This window comes from Phaseolus vulgaris, chromosome 4, assembly GCF_051622355.1.
Source record: "Phaseolus vulgaris cultivar YP4 chromosome 4, ASM5162235v1, whole genome shotgun sequence".
NCBI lineage: Eukaryota > Viridiplantae > Streptophyta > Magnoliopsida > Fabales > Fabaceae > Phaseolus > Phaseolus vulgaris.
This window is the reverse complement of record NC_143501.1, coordinates 49315272-49328791: the sequence shown is the minus strand read 5'-3', so window position 1 is coordinate 49328791 and position 13520 is coordinate 49315272. Positions and strand designations below refer to the sequence as shown.

Here is a 13520-nt window from a genome sequence, read left to right as displayed (position 1 = left end):
ACGTCTTCACATAGATTTCAATTTATGTTTCAGAGGATCACGTGTAATTATAGAAGTATGCACAAGTAGATATATGAGTAGAGGATTTTTTTTTGTCAATAAATTCAATCGACTCTATAATATTACTGAAATTTCAATTTGATTTATTTATTTGAATCCATGTGAAACAAAAAAAAAATCTAGTTTCTAACTGTTCTTAACAGCAATTAAAAATCCTTTGGAAAATTATAAACATGACTTTATATATCTTTTACATGTTTAAAAGAGTTTCGACTAAGTAAATTGACTCCTACGGGTAGAACTCATTAAATAGTTTAATTTATGATAAATGATAATTTTTTGTAACTCTACACAACTGAGCTGACTCACTTAACTATATATATTTAGTTCTCCAACTTTTTTTTAACCTATTATATAAACTACATTGAAAATGCTTCAATGTTTTCAGAAGCTCAACTCCATATTTGAGTTTAAAAAAACAAAAAAAAAATATTATAAAAATGTTCCAAATCTATCTAGTTTGAATTTAAATAACAAAAATATTATAATAAATTTAGGGATTTAAATGGAAAATAATAGTGAATCAATTTATCACCAATAAAATTTGTAGTGGCATGGCTGACCGACATTCTGACGTGTCTCAGACACTCTGACCGAACCGACGGAGACATCACGCATGGTCAGACTGACCGACACATATATCTCAAACCAAGGTCAGTGAAGTTAAACTACCATTAACAATTAGGTAATAGATAATGCAACTATAAGTGTGATCCATTCCACTAATCAGGCCCAATGAGGTAAGCCCATTAAAATAATATAAATAGCACACATTCCAAGGAACAAGTACGTCATTATTACTATACACCTATCCGAGTGTCGAATACCCTTTACTGACTTGAGCGTCGGAGTGCCTTATGCAATATCTCCCCCATTTGACATTCACCCGAGACTGAGAGCCGAAGGAGTATCACGAAGGCAAGAAGGATCCCGGTGAAGCCCTAACAACCTACCTGAAGGAAGGAGGAAGACGAAGACTTCAATAGTTCTCTAGGTCTCATCTCCCTAGCAGGAACAAAGTTCAAACTTGTATATATTGTCTAGTTTTAAAACATTGGCGTTGATGGTAGAAATGGAAAAGTAATTCCAAAGACGGATATTCGCTCATTTGGACTTTGACAAGATGAATCCTTGTTCCCCATAGTTCTTGACTGAGGTTTTATTCCGGTACATTCAATAGTCTCACTTTGTTGACAAATTAAGGTCAAGAACAATTTAAAAACATATTTTGATGAGTTGGCTAATTTATGATTTATTCATAGAGAATCATTTCATTGGTATAATAGGTTTCCATCTAGTATGTTATTAGAATTCTTTATGAATATGTTATAGTTTACCTATGTATCGTTTTTATTAACATATGAGTTTTTTTAATAATATTTTTTTCATGGGAGGCAGATGATTATTGTTACTTGAGGTGTCAACCTACCTGAAATGTCAAGTTGCATAATCATGTCTAACATGAAAGCATTTTTATAAAAGAAATACATATTCTTTCCTTAATCTTTTCGAAGTGCCTTTTAAAGACAAAACCATTATCCACCTCTAAATTCCAAAAGAATATTATTTAACATTACAAAACTACAACTGAGATTGCAATTTTAATGATATATCTTATACATAGTTTAATTATTATAAAATAATTTATTAATATACGGTTCAAATACGAGCGAATCATTGAATGTACCTAAACCCGATAAATGATGAGTCAGATTTTAATTACACGAGTATCTAAACTCTTAATTTCATATTATAATTCCATCTTACTATTCTATGATATCTCTCTTTTACTTAGAACTTGTAAAAATATTTTTCATGAACAGTTTAACCCTACTATAACAGCACATGTAGCACTAAAAATGATGAAGAATTGCATGTGGTGAACAAAGAGAACGATAATGGAGCCCTATCATCATATGCATAGTAGCTAAGTTTGTTCTGTTCTAATTATAGACATTTTGTTGCTCTCCGTAAATCAATCCAAATTTCTTTTCAAATTAACAGAAAAATTGTCAACCATTCAATGTATTTGTCTAAATTCTGTTCTATTCAATTTTCTTCATCCATTCACTCATTGAACTTCTTTTCCTTCAATTTGTTTTTGTATTTTTGGCACTGGTTTTGTTGATCAAGAACAGTTTCTATAAGGGGTGGCAGAGAAATAGAGTATGGAAATAAACAGCTATTGTTAGATTGATGATTCTGCTTGTCATTTATGGAAATCAATGGAAGTATGAACCTCTCATCCGTTCATTCAGAAACAAACTCAACAGATTACTGCTATTATCTGCTTCAAAACATGAACACCACAATTCTATGAAACAACATCAAGTTATTCATTTTCTCTTAAGTTTCTCTGCTGACATTCTTTGACATAAGTTTTCTATAGAAGGGGTTCTTTTTCCTCAAATAGTACTTTGAAGGAAATAAACATCAAGAAGAGGGAACACAACAAACATAGCTTCAAGGCCAACATTTCACCTTCCAACTACTTGTTCCTTTGTTTTTTTTTTTAAAAAACAAAGGTAACAGTGTGACACTCAAAGAAGGTCGGATCAACGATGGTTCGAGCTTTTCATCACCGAAGCAGCATGCAGAAATCCAAATCTTTTCATTTCAGAAGGATGTTTGAGAATTCAGGGAAACATGGTCATGGTTTAGGTGATAAGGATCATGATGAAGCATGTGAAAGTGGGAGGATATACTCAAAAAGCCTTGACTCTAGGAGCTCATTTAATCACTCCTTGGAGTTTCATGTCCCAAATAGCGATCATAGTCCAGCAGCAAGCTTGGGAGTTGAAGTACCTAGAATGCCTCCAAAGAAACCAACAGGTATATTTGATCTTCCTACTTTAATGCAAGTCAATATTGTGCTGGATTTCAGATAACAGTTAAATTAATATGATCACCCTCAAAGTGATGAAATGAAATCATAAAGTGTTTGTTAGTAGTTATAAGAAGATCAAGAACACTAGGCATAAATTGCTAAAAAGCCTTTTTTTGTACTTTTATTTCAGACGCTGACTTGATGAAGGAAAGGTTTGCTAAGTTGCTTTTAGGAGAAGACATGTCAGGTGCAGGGAATGGTGTTTCTTCAGCATTGGCCCTATCAAATGCCATAACAAACCTGGCTGGTATATGCCTTTTTTTTACCTCCAATCAATGTGTGTCAGTTGAGTATTTTATAGTTCCTAAGAGCTTGTAAGGGGATTGAAATGGTTTCCACTTTTCCAGAAGAGGAAGTGTGATTTAAATCATGGGGTTTGATTTATGTATATATAACTAATCGATACTGTAGTCATCTCAATTCAAATTCAAACACATGAATATTTAAAGTGTGACTGACTGAAATTTGTTCTCTCAAGTCTCAGTGAAATTTGCAGTCAATAATTTGCTTGTTTCTGATGCAATGCAGCATCTGTTTTTGGAGAAATATCAAAGCTGGAGCCAATGTCCGCAGACAGAAAGTCAAGGTGGAGAAAAGAAATTGAGTGGCTTCTATCTGTCACTGATCATATTGTTGAATTTGCTCCATCACAACAAATAGCTAAGGATGGATCAAGCATGGAGGTATGCAACCTTATTATGTCTCTACCTTCTTACCCCTCCAAATTTAAGACTAACATATTACTAACTATAAAGCAATATGTTATGATATTGTGCAGATCATGACTACTCGGCAAAGAATTGATCTGCTCATGAACATCCCTGCCTTGCGCAAGCTTGATGCAATGCTCATTGTAAGTTGTTAAATCTTATCTGAATCACTTTATTCAAATGGCTTCACTTCACTTCACACTCGAGACTAATTGGATATGGATGAAACAGGACACCTTACACAACTTTAGAGATCAAGATGAGTTCTGGTATGTCTCTAAAAATGATGAGGATTCTGAGGCTAACTCTAACAGCCTAAGGAGGAGTGACAAATGGTGGCTACCAATAGTTAAAGTTTCCCCAACAGGGCTGTCTGAAGGGGCCGGAAAATGGATACATTTCCAGAAGGACAATGTTAACCAAGTGCTTAAAGCAGCCATGGCAATAAATGCTCAAATACTATCAGAAATGGCCATCCCTGAAAACTATATTGAATCTCTCCCCAAGGTAATATAATTAAACCAAAACGAATCTCTAATTGGCTTAATAATTTCATTAGCACTCAAAACTTGGAACTGGGGTCAATCTTCTTCTCCTTCATGTCTTTGTCAGAATGGTAGAGAAAGCCTTGGTGAATCAATCTACAAGAGCATTACAGTGGAATATTTTGATCCTGGGCAATTTCTCTCAACAATGGACATGTCCACAGAACATAAGGTGCTTGACCTCAAGAATAGGATGGAAGCTTCCATTGTGATATGGAGAAGGAAGATGACCAACAAGGATAGTAAGTCTTCCTGGAGTTCAGCAGTGAGCATAGAGAAGAGGGAACTCTTTGAGGAGAGAGCTGAGACCATATTGCTGATGCTCAAACATCAGTTCCCAGGACTTCCACAATCTTCACTTGACATTAGCAAAATACAATACAACAAGGTGAAAACAACACTGCAACTAGTTTGTTCATGTTACAATATTATGTCTAGATGATCACTAACAAACTTTGAATGCTTTCACAATGAGCACAGGATGTGGGACAAGCCATCCTAGAGAGCTACTCAAGAGTTATAGAAAGCCTGGCTTACACAGTTTTGTCTAGGATTGAGGATGTCTTGTATGCTGATTCAGTGGCAAAGAACCCTTCATTGGTAATGAGCAGCAGAAGGATTTCATTGGATTCTTTACCAGTGTCTGGGAAGACTTCACCAAACTCTCTGGATGAAAATATGAACTTTCACTCTTCAGAGACACCACCTTCAATGACTCTCTCAGACTTCATGGGTTGGAGTTCAATCAAGGAGGAGTTGGACACAAGGAACTCCACAGGAGATTTTGATGAGTATGTGGACGAAAAAGATGAAAAGAATGCAACTAAATCTCCTAATTGTGCAGCCCCTCAGAAATCTTACTATTTGGAGAAACTTGAGTATTTGAATGCTTTAAAAGCTCCCATAGCTCGACATTAATATCAATAACAAATTGGAATGGGGTAGGGAAAAGAAATATTAGAAATATTGGAACACATTAAAAGGGAAGCTATTGTATAAACACTCATCGAGGCTTTGGTTATGCAGGAGTATGATCCTTCTTATGCTTCTTATTATAACCCGCTTGTACATTATGTAACTCAGACTTAGTTGTAAATTATTTATATCTTTACTTCAAAATAGTGGAAGATTCATAGTCCTGGTAAAATCACCGTTGAAATCTTCACCCTTAATTGGAACCCAATTTGCAGTTTATTGGTACCTGAATCCTGGTTATGTTCAAAAGTTCAAGTTCAAAAAGTATGAAAATTCACTTGTGCTAAAAGCCTGAAACTAAATCATTATAACCATGATGATTTTTGCTACCAAAATTCTAAAACTAACTACTTTCAAAGTGCCTCAATATATAACTATTTGCAAATAATGTTTGGTTCTGGAATCATAACTTGCATTGAACTGCCCCATGAGTACTTAAGGCTAGTAGCACTTGAATTACAATCAATATAGTTTTTCATTGGATTCGTTTAGTACGCCGTATGAGCCATAAGATGTCACTGCCATGCAAGGATCTTCTATTGCGTGCAACCTTCTGGGAACCCTACAAAAGAAAATAAAAGCCTTTCACAACTACAAATCTATGACTCATAAAAACCAATTTATTAGGTAACATGCACCTTGAACATGAAACAGGTTAGAGTATAGAAAACAAACTCACTTGAAAATGAAATGTAGGATTTGAAACTTTTGTTAAGACTGATAAACCGTCCCGAACAGGTACCACTATAGTTTTAGAATGGAAAGAAAATTGTGTTAGAGATGCAACTAAAAAGAAAGCCGTGTAGAATAACAAAATATTACACTTTTCACATTAGAAGAACATGATGTTGTACCCATCGTCAAATTGCTATGTTTGTTCAATGTAGTAACATTGGTTGGCTTCAAATTCTTATCTGCATATGGCTTTTGGGTGTACAAGAAAAGTGGCAATTCCTCCTGCTTATCTAGTATGTGTTTATCTTCTACTTTTGAGGGATCTTTGGTTTTAGAATCACTGCATTGGATAAAATAAGAATATATTGAAGACCAAAGTGAAATGTAAAATATAGTTCATTTTCATGATGAGAATGTCATATCCTTGGTTCTGACAATTAGAAAACATGTGTTCAGTTCAGACATTAACTATTGTCAGATTCATGAGGGTATTGAGGAATGAGTACCTTAATCTCTCACTGCTTGATCTCTCTAGGATGGGTGCTGTTCATAGAAAGAAGGTAAAAAACAACAACAAATAAATGGAAAAACATTAATGGACTGACAATATAATGTACTTGATTAGAAACACTTTTGTCCCTTTCAAAAGAATAAAGATGTGCATCAAATCTTTACGTGAAGATAAATATCGAGAATGGAATCTTGGCACTTTCTCCCTCCATCTCATTTTTGTGAGCTCAAGCTTATCAGCATATTGTTCACACGAGAAAAGTCTCTGTTGAAAAGGTCCATTCAAGTAACTGTTAAGGATTTGCTACATATGTTAAAGTTTTATGTCTTTTTCTTCTCCATTGTAACATATATTTTATGGCAATGATATTCTTACATTAGTTTTGTACTTTTTCTATGGAAACTAGTAATCTATTATCAAATTTGTGATCATACATTTTTCATCACTGATGTGTAAGATATTCTGCGAATAACAAGTTACTTTTTTCAAACAAACATAAATCAATCAGCAAAATAAACAAACTATTAGCTAGCATGTATAAGTTGTTTAATGTTACAAATTTGAGAACATCATTGTTCTGTTTTCTATGTAAATTCTAATTTTTAGATAACATGCTGTAATGTATATTTTGAACAAGTGCAAAGTAAGAATACTAACTTGTTTGAGGCACTGGATTCGTGACTCAGCCTCAGAAAATGCATTTGTTTGAGAAATAAGGCCTTCAAGAGTAGCTGAGACGTTTCCGAGATGATCAACTACAGTGACTATGGCCCTGCATATGTATTCTTTTGTGTTTTCCATCACACTGCAATGTACACAAATTCCACTCAGTCAAGGGTCACAGAACAAACTCTAACAAAATTAGAAATGAAAATGATGTATAACAGAACATGTTTAAAAACCCAGTTGTGGAGGGATATGAAAAAAATAGAGTATATAGATACATGCAAATATCAACTAATAAATCATTTTTACAAGGTTAAATTAAGTAAAATCTCGCTCAGATATCACAAATGTTTGTAAATTATTCAAAACAAAGAGAAAAAAAATTAATGACTAAAATCTTGCCATGTACACATGGACCACCATAGCAAGGGAGAAATGAATCTTGAACCTCATAGCAAACTGTCAAAGATAAAAACACAAGGCTAAAGCAAAAGGCAGAAAATAACATTCATATAGGTATAGAGGAACTCACTCTCTCTTAGCTTCACTTTTCAAGAAAGTTGTTTCACAATAATCTGCAGCATGGTGCAGCTGAGACTGCAGCCCTCTTAGTTCCTACAACCACCATAACCAAAACATGGAACTTCATTAACAGACTGTAGAAATACATACAGCACATTACTTCTGCATGTATGTAGATGGATAGATAGATAGATAGATAGATAGATAGATAGATAGATAGAGAAACACAAGTACCTGAAAAGACTTTTGAAAGCGCATGTCTTCTTCTACTTCAGCATCAGCTTCTGGTTTATCAAGGCAAGGAGACTTGAAACTCACCTCCATCCTCTTGCTGCTGATTCAGAGGAACAAACAAGAGTTTAAGCTGTGAAAATAATGCTTGGGAGTTCCTTATCTTTTCCTTATGCAGAATGAGAGCTGTGGATGTGTATATGACTAAACAACATGGCTTATTTGTGTGCATCTTATAAGGAAGTGACGAAGAGGACTCATGTCAGTAATCTAGGTTTGTGTTGTGCCATGTTGAAACAAACAAAAATCATTAAAGAGCTGATTAGCAAGAACAAAACATATGGTGGAACGTGACAAACAACAGTTTCAGTCCCGTGACATTCTGTTTTTTCTCTTTTGTTGAGCTTTTATGTTAAAAGGCATTGTTATGGCTGACACTACACTAGTACTTCCATTACACATTTTATTTTATACCCTTTTGAAAATTGACTGAACAAAACATTGAAGCTTAGAACTACTGATTTGGATTATCTTCTAAAATTCTTTTGATAAAGGACAAGGTAATGTTGCATTTACATCTGTACCATCTCATATATATATATATATATATATATATATATATATATATATATATATATATAAAACAAAATGGCTCATAAATGGTTGAGATTTTTCAGATTAGGTTTGAGATAAATGGCACACCCAACTATGCAAAGGGTTGATGTGATGGGCAGGCACATTTGTAAAGGATGCCACTCATTGAAGAAATGACAGAGTGACAAGTGTCTCAATTAAGCAAATGACTAAAAGATATTTGTTTTGAAGTTGGATTTTTGAATTGATAAAAGTTCTTGAAATGTGTCCAAATTAATTCTAATTTATAAATTTCACAGTGAAAATGACTTTTACTTGATTTTAATATTCAAGTGTTTTCTAGACGACAGTATATGGTGATGAACATGGTTTTTACTTGCTTCTCACAACATTGACCACCACACAGAAAGCTAGCAACCATGTGCAGTGCATGAAATGCTGTTCTTAAAATCAACTCAGAGACTATAGGGAGTTTTTTTTTTCCACTTTCTACAATGAAAGTTTTTAGTTTTATTTATACTTCCAGCAGCATGTGCATCATGAAAAAGTTTTTTAATGAAGGTTTTGATTTAATTATTTGAATGCCAATGAGAAGAGAAAACTTGAATGGGTTGGTGTGGAAGAGTAAATCATAATCATTCATTTCATATTTTGACTTTTAAAGAAAACATACATATTAATGCTGTTTTCAACCTTATTTTGAAAATCAATTTTAATAATGTTCAATGCATTTAATAAAATACAAATAGTCAAAATAAATCAAAATAGGGAAATATAAATTTTATTTTCATTTCCCTAAATTTATAGAAAAAGTCATACATATATATTGTTTGGGGTAGGATTGCACTAGAGCAATTATAGAAGAATACAAAAGAAATAAAACAGAAAATTTTAATTTAAAATATAGTTCTTTATTTTGATTGGTGTTTGCACCTTACATTTACTACCTCCACTCATAAAAAATATACATTCAGTAACAGTACTTTTCACTGTGGTAATAAAAAATAATACTTTTACACTCCTTAAAAAAATTCCTCTCACTTAGTGAAAAGTTTTTCTTCAAATTGGTTAGGTTTGCTTGAAGAATGAGTTGGGCCATTGGGTGAGGAATTGGGCTCATCATGGGGAAGAAGGTGGGGCTATTATTTCTTGCGTGTTTCTTCCTACACCCCATCATTTCTGGAAAAGACTCTTTCTTCTTAAATGTTTCCAAAACATACTTTTCAAAAACACATTTTATGAATCCAGATTTATTATTTTTGAAAATCAAAAAGATATGTTCTGGAAAAGATATTTCTTAATGATTTTTTCGTCTTTTAGATTTTTTATTCCATAAACATTTTTACTTATAGAACACTCCTATTTTGAAATTATCTAAAATTGTCAAGGGTAATTTTAATATTTCGAAGAATGTAGGGTTGCAAGAAGAAACACCCTTACTTCTTTCATAGGAGGATTATTTTTTGCACCTTCATAATTTTCTTTTGCAGCCTTATAAATATATATATAAAAAAATCTGTTCTTTGCACTTTTGGTTTATGAATAAAAAGGCTTTCAGGTGTACATAGAAGTATTTTTTTATATAATTCAAAAATTGTTTTGACTTTTAAATTATATAATCTAATGTTTTTTTTACTTCTGAATTATACAATTTGATTTTTTTATGAAAAAACTTTAGATTGTATAATCTATAAATATTTTTTTTAAAAAGTTTAAATTGAGTAATTCAATAATAATTTTTCATAAAAAAAAATTAGATTCTACAATTCATAACACTTTCTTCCTTTTAAGTTTATTTATGACACAACACAATGAAATATTTAAAAATGATATAATATTAAATACATAGTGATGTAGAAGTTTGTTGAGGGAAATGAGACTTGACCAGCCACTTTCTTCCATTGGGTCCACTCATCCAAATTTCCTATTTAATTTTGAAGAAACCACATTTCACATTCCCTTCAACTACCTATCAAACATAATGCATCACAACTCTCATCCCTCAAGTCAAATTCTCAAACTAATAAACATTTTCTATCAATTAAGTTTTTCACCCTAAAAAACTTTTTTTTTTAAATATGTTTTTTCTTTTCAGTTTTATAATATGAAATTCGTTTTTGTCTTTAATCTAAATCTTAGACCATCCATTAATCTATTTGTAGATGATTGTTAGTTTTTTTTAAAGATTGATAGTTTTTTTTTAAAAAAAATTGTTGTTGTTTTGATTACAAATTGATACTAGTGTAACTATTTCTAATGGGTTGATGGAGTGAAACTTCAAATTGAACCGATTTCATATACAAAATGACTTATTTCAATCATTTTCATACTGCAAGTACCTGAATAATTTAAAGTTTATACCAGAAATAAAAATCAATTTCATGTTATAATACATGGACGAAAAACATATTTAATAATTTCTTCTATCATCAACATTTTGTATAATCGAAACATCATCTTTTTCTTTGATTAATCATCGTAGTTATAAACATTCTCTCCAAGACAAAGCAAATGAAGTGAGAAGATAAGGGTAATTGGGTTTGGATGAGATGGTTGAAATAAAGATGATAATAAAGAAGAAGAATAATATATTCACAACCTACTTCAATATACAAGCTCTGATTGATAATAAAAAATAAAGATATTTTTATCATTTCATATGAAAAACTAATGTTGGTACGAAAATAATTTATTTTCTTTTCCAATAATTTTTTTAATGCACATCATCAACAATAAAGATTTTAAATCTATTGCATTTTTACAAAATTATTTATAAAATAAAAATTATATCCTTATTTAATTTATATGAGGAAATGGAATCTCAATCAATTTTTATCTATTCATTCATCTATTTTTGTTTTCTCTAGTTTAGTTTATTGTTGTTCTAACAACCACTATCTTAAATTTATGCAAAGATCCTCAAATTCCAACCACACTAACCATGCTTTTAACTTTTTCAACCATTAACAACAACAACAACCCTCTCAAACTCTTTTTCCAACTGCATATTCACATTCTATAATCATATATCCATAATTAACTCTAATCTAAATAACCTTCATTTAACAATAGAACCATATTAATTTTCTCAAACACATTTTTCAATTAAAACTTATCTAAACTAATTTTGTAATCTCTATTCCAGAAAAAATTAAAGATTATGTGAAAAAGCCTCAAAAGATATTAGCAAGTATATAATGATAAAATATTACACACACAAAAAATTGAATAAAATAATGATACCTTAATACTAATTACATTTCGATACTTAAATAAATTATTATTTTATTATAATATAACATTTTATTTTAAAAATCAGGCTGTAGAATAATTATTTTTCTTTGATGTTAAATAAATTTTATTTTTTATATAATGATACTTTTAAAGTATATATTTTAAAATATTTTAATTTAAATTGTGAATTAATTAAACCTAGACAAACAACGTGATTTGGCCATGTCACATGCATTTTTTTTTTTGTTTAAATGCTAATCGGAGTGTGTCAGTCTTTTAGTTAATGAATACATATTTATTTTACTAATAAATTTTAGAGTGAAAATGACTTTTATTTGGTAGAAATTAAACTATTAATTAAAGTGAAGAATTTAATTTATGGTATTGTCAATTTTGAATTTCAGAATTTTGTCAAGAAATTGTCTTCGGTGAGTTGAAAGAGAAACATCAACTCTTTAATTGTCTGAGGATACTGGAATAATAACTTCTAATAAAATGAAAAAAAATATATAAAATTTTATTTTTATTTATTTTAAAATTTACTTATAAAAAAACTTCAAGTCATATAATAATTATTTTTTTATACACTTTCTTAATATCTTATCCTTAACTTTTGAATAACTAATTTTACGATAGTTGCTTTATTTTAACCGTGTTAACCTTTGTTTTCTATTATCATAAAAAAATATAGACACATGAATGCTATAATATACATATTCCCACTAATAATATTAATGTTTTCTAAATAGAACAACAAAAAATCGCAAAATATTTTTTTTCTCCTTTAAATCTATTTTTTAAGTTTGGATTTAATTTCTTTGAAAAATAAAAAAGACTGAAACCAATTTTAATTTTTTAAAGAAATAAAACTATATTTTACCAAAAACAAACGATAAGCTTCACACAAAACAATGAATAAGCCCTTATCTAACTAAAAATGAGATCGAACATTTAATAGATGATAAATAACTTTTAACTATCTTTTAAAAAAAATATTTCTTTTAACAAGTAATCAATTCATTGGCTGGCATAACAATTTTTTTCATAAAATTAAAATGAAACACCATTACAAAGTTATTACTGCAAAAATTCGTAGATAATAAAAAAAATTCGTAAGTAAAATAAAGTTATATATGAAAAAAATAAATTTAGCATAGATAATTGTTACCTAAAAAGTATCTATATGTGAATTACATATGATAGTAATTGAAATTATATATATAAAAAAATATATTAAAGATCTTACATATACAGTACAAACAAAATATAATATATAGATAAATATAAATATAATGAAATTGAATTAAATTCAAATCTTATTTTAAAAGAAAATTAAACTTAAAAGTAGAATCTGTATATAAATTTTAATAAATAAATTATTAAAATTTTAAAATGTTGAGTTTAAGGTACACTTATTTATGACGTGTCTTAACCTTAATATTTATGACATGTCTTAACCTTAATTATTTTATATAACTTTATTTTAAATTTATTATTATTGTTCTAACAACCACCACACTAACCATGCTTTTAACTTTTCCAACCATTAACATTTTCCAACTGCATATTCACACTCTATAATTTTATATCCATAATTAACTCTAATCTAAATAACCTTCATTTAACAATAAAACCATATCAATTTTCTCACACACATTTTTCAATTAAAACTTATCTAAACTAATTTTTATAATCTCTATTCCCGAAAAAATACAAGATTATATGAAAAGAAAAGATAAAAAATTAACAAGTACATAATAATAAATTTACGAGAAGCAATGATAACTTAATATCGATTATATTCATTTGACATTTAACTAAATTATTATTTTATTATAATATAATATTTTATTTAAAAAATAAGTTCTAATAAATTTTATTCTTTATATAATGATACTTTTCTCAAAGTA

The 13520-nt window shown here is 30.1% G+C and overlaps 2 protein-coding genes across 2 annotated transcripts; one reads left to right on the top strand and one right to left on the bottom strand.

Annotated features, from left to right (window-relative positions):
- The first annotated feature begins 1777 nt into the window (after positions 1 to 1777).
- LOC137838084 (rho guanine nucleotide exchange factor 8) lies at positions 1778 to 5504 on the top strand. Its single transcript, XM_068647308.2, has 7 exons — positions 1778 to 2892; positions 3078 to 3194; positions 3476 to 3630; positions 3726 to 3800; positions 3889 to 4164; positions 4270 to 4590; positions 4683 to 5504. Exons 1-7 carry the CDS (start codon positions 2622 to 2624, stop codon positions 5118 to 5120), a joined length of 1653 nt encoding a protein of 550 aa, XP_068503409.2. The 5' UTR covers positions 1778 to 2621; the 3' UTR covers positions 5121 to 5504.
- An 8-nt stretch (positions 5505 to 5512) lies between these two features.
- On the bottom strand, positions 5513 to 8225 carry LOC137838085 (uncharacterized). Its single transcript, XM_068647311.2, has 8 exons — positions 7786 to 8225; positions 7562 to 7644; positions 7021 to 7168; positions 6528 to 6627; positions 6359 to 6395; positions 6032 to 6192; positions 5857 to 5921; positions 5513 to 5739 (listed from the first exon to the last, which is right to left on the bottom strand). Exons 1-8 carry the CDS (start codon positions 7873 to 7875, stop codon positions 5653 to 5655), a joined length of 771 nt encoding a protein of 256 aa, XP_068503412.2. The 5' UTR covers positions 7876 to 8225; the 3' UTR covers positions 5513 to 5652.
- Positions 8226 to 13520: the final 5295 nt, after the last annotated feature.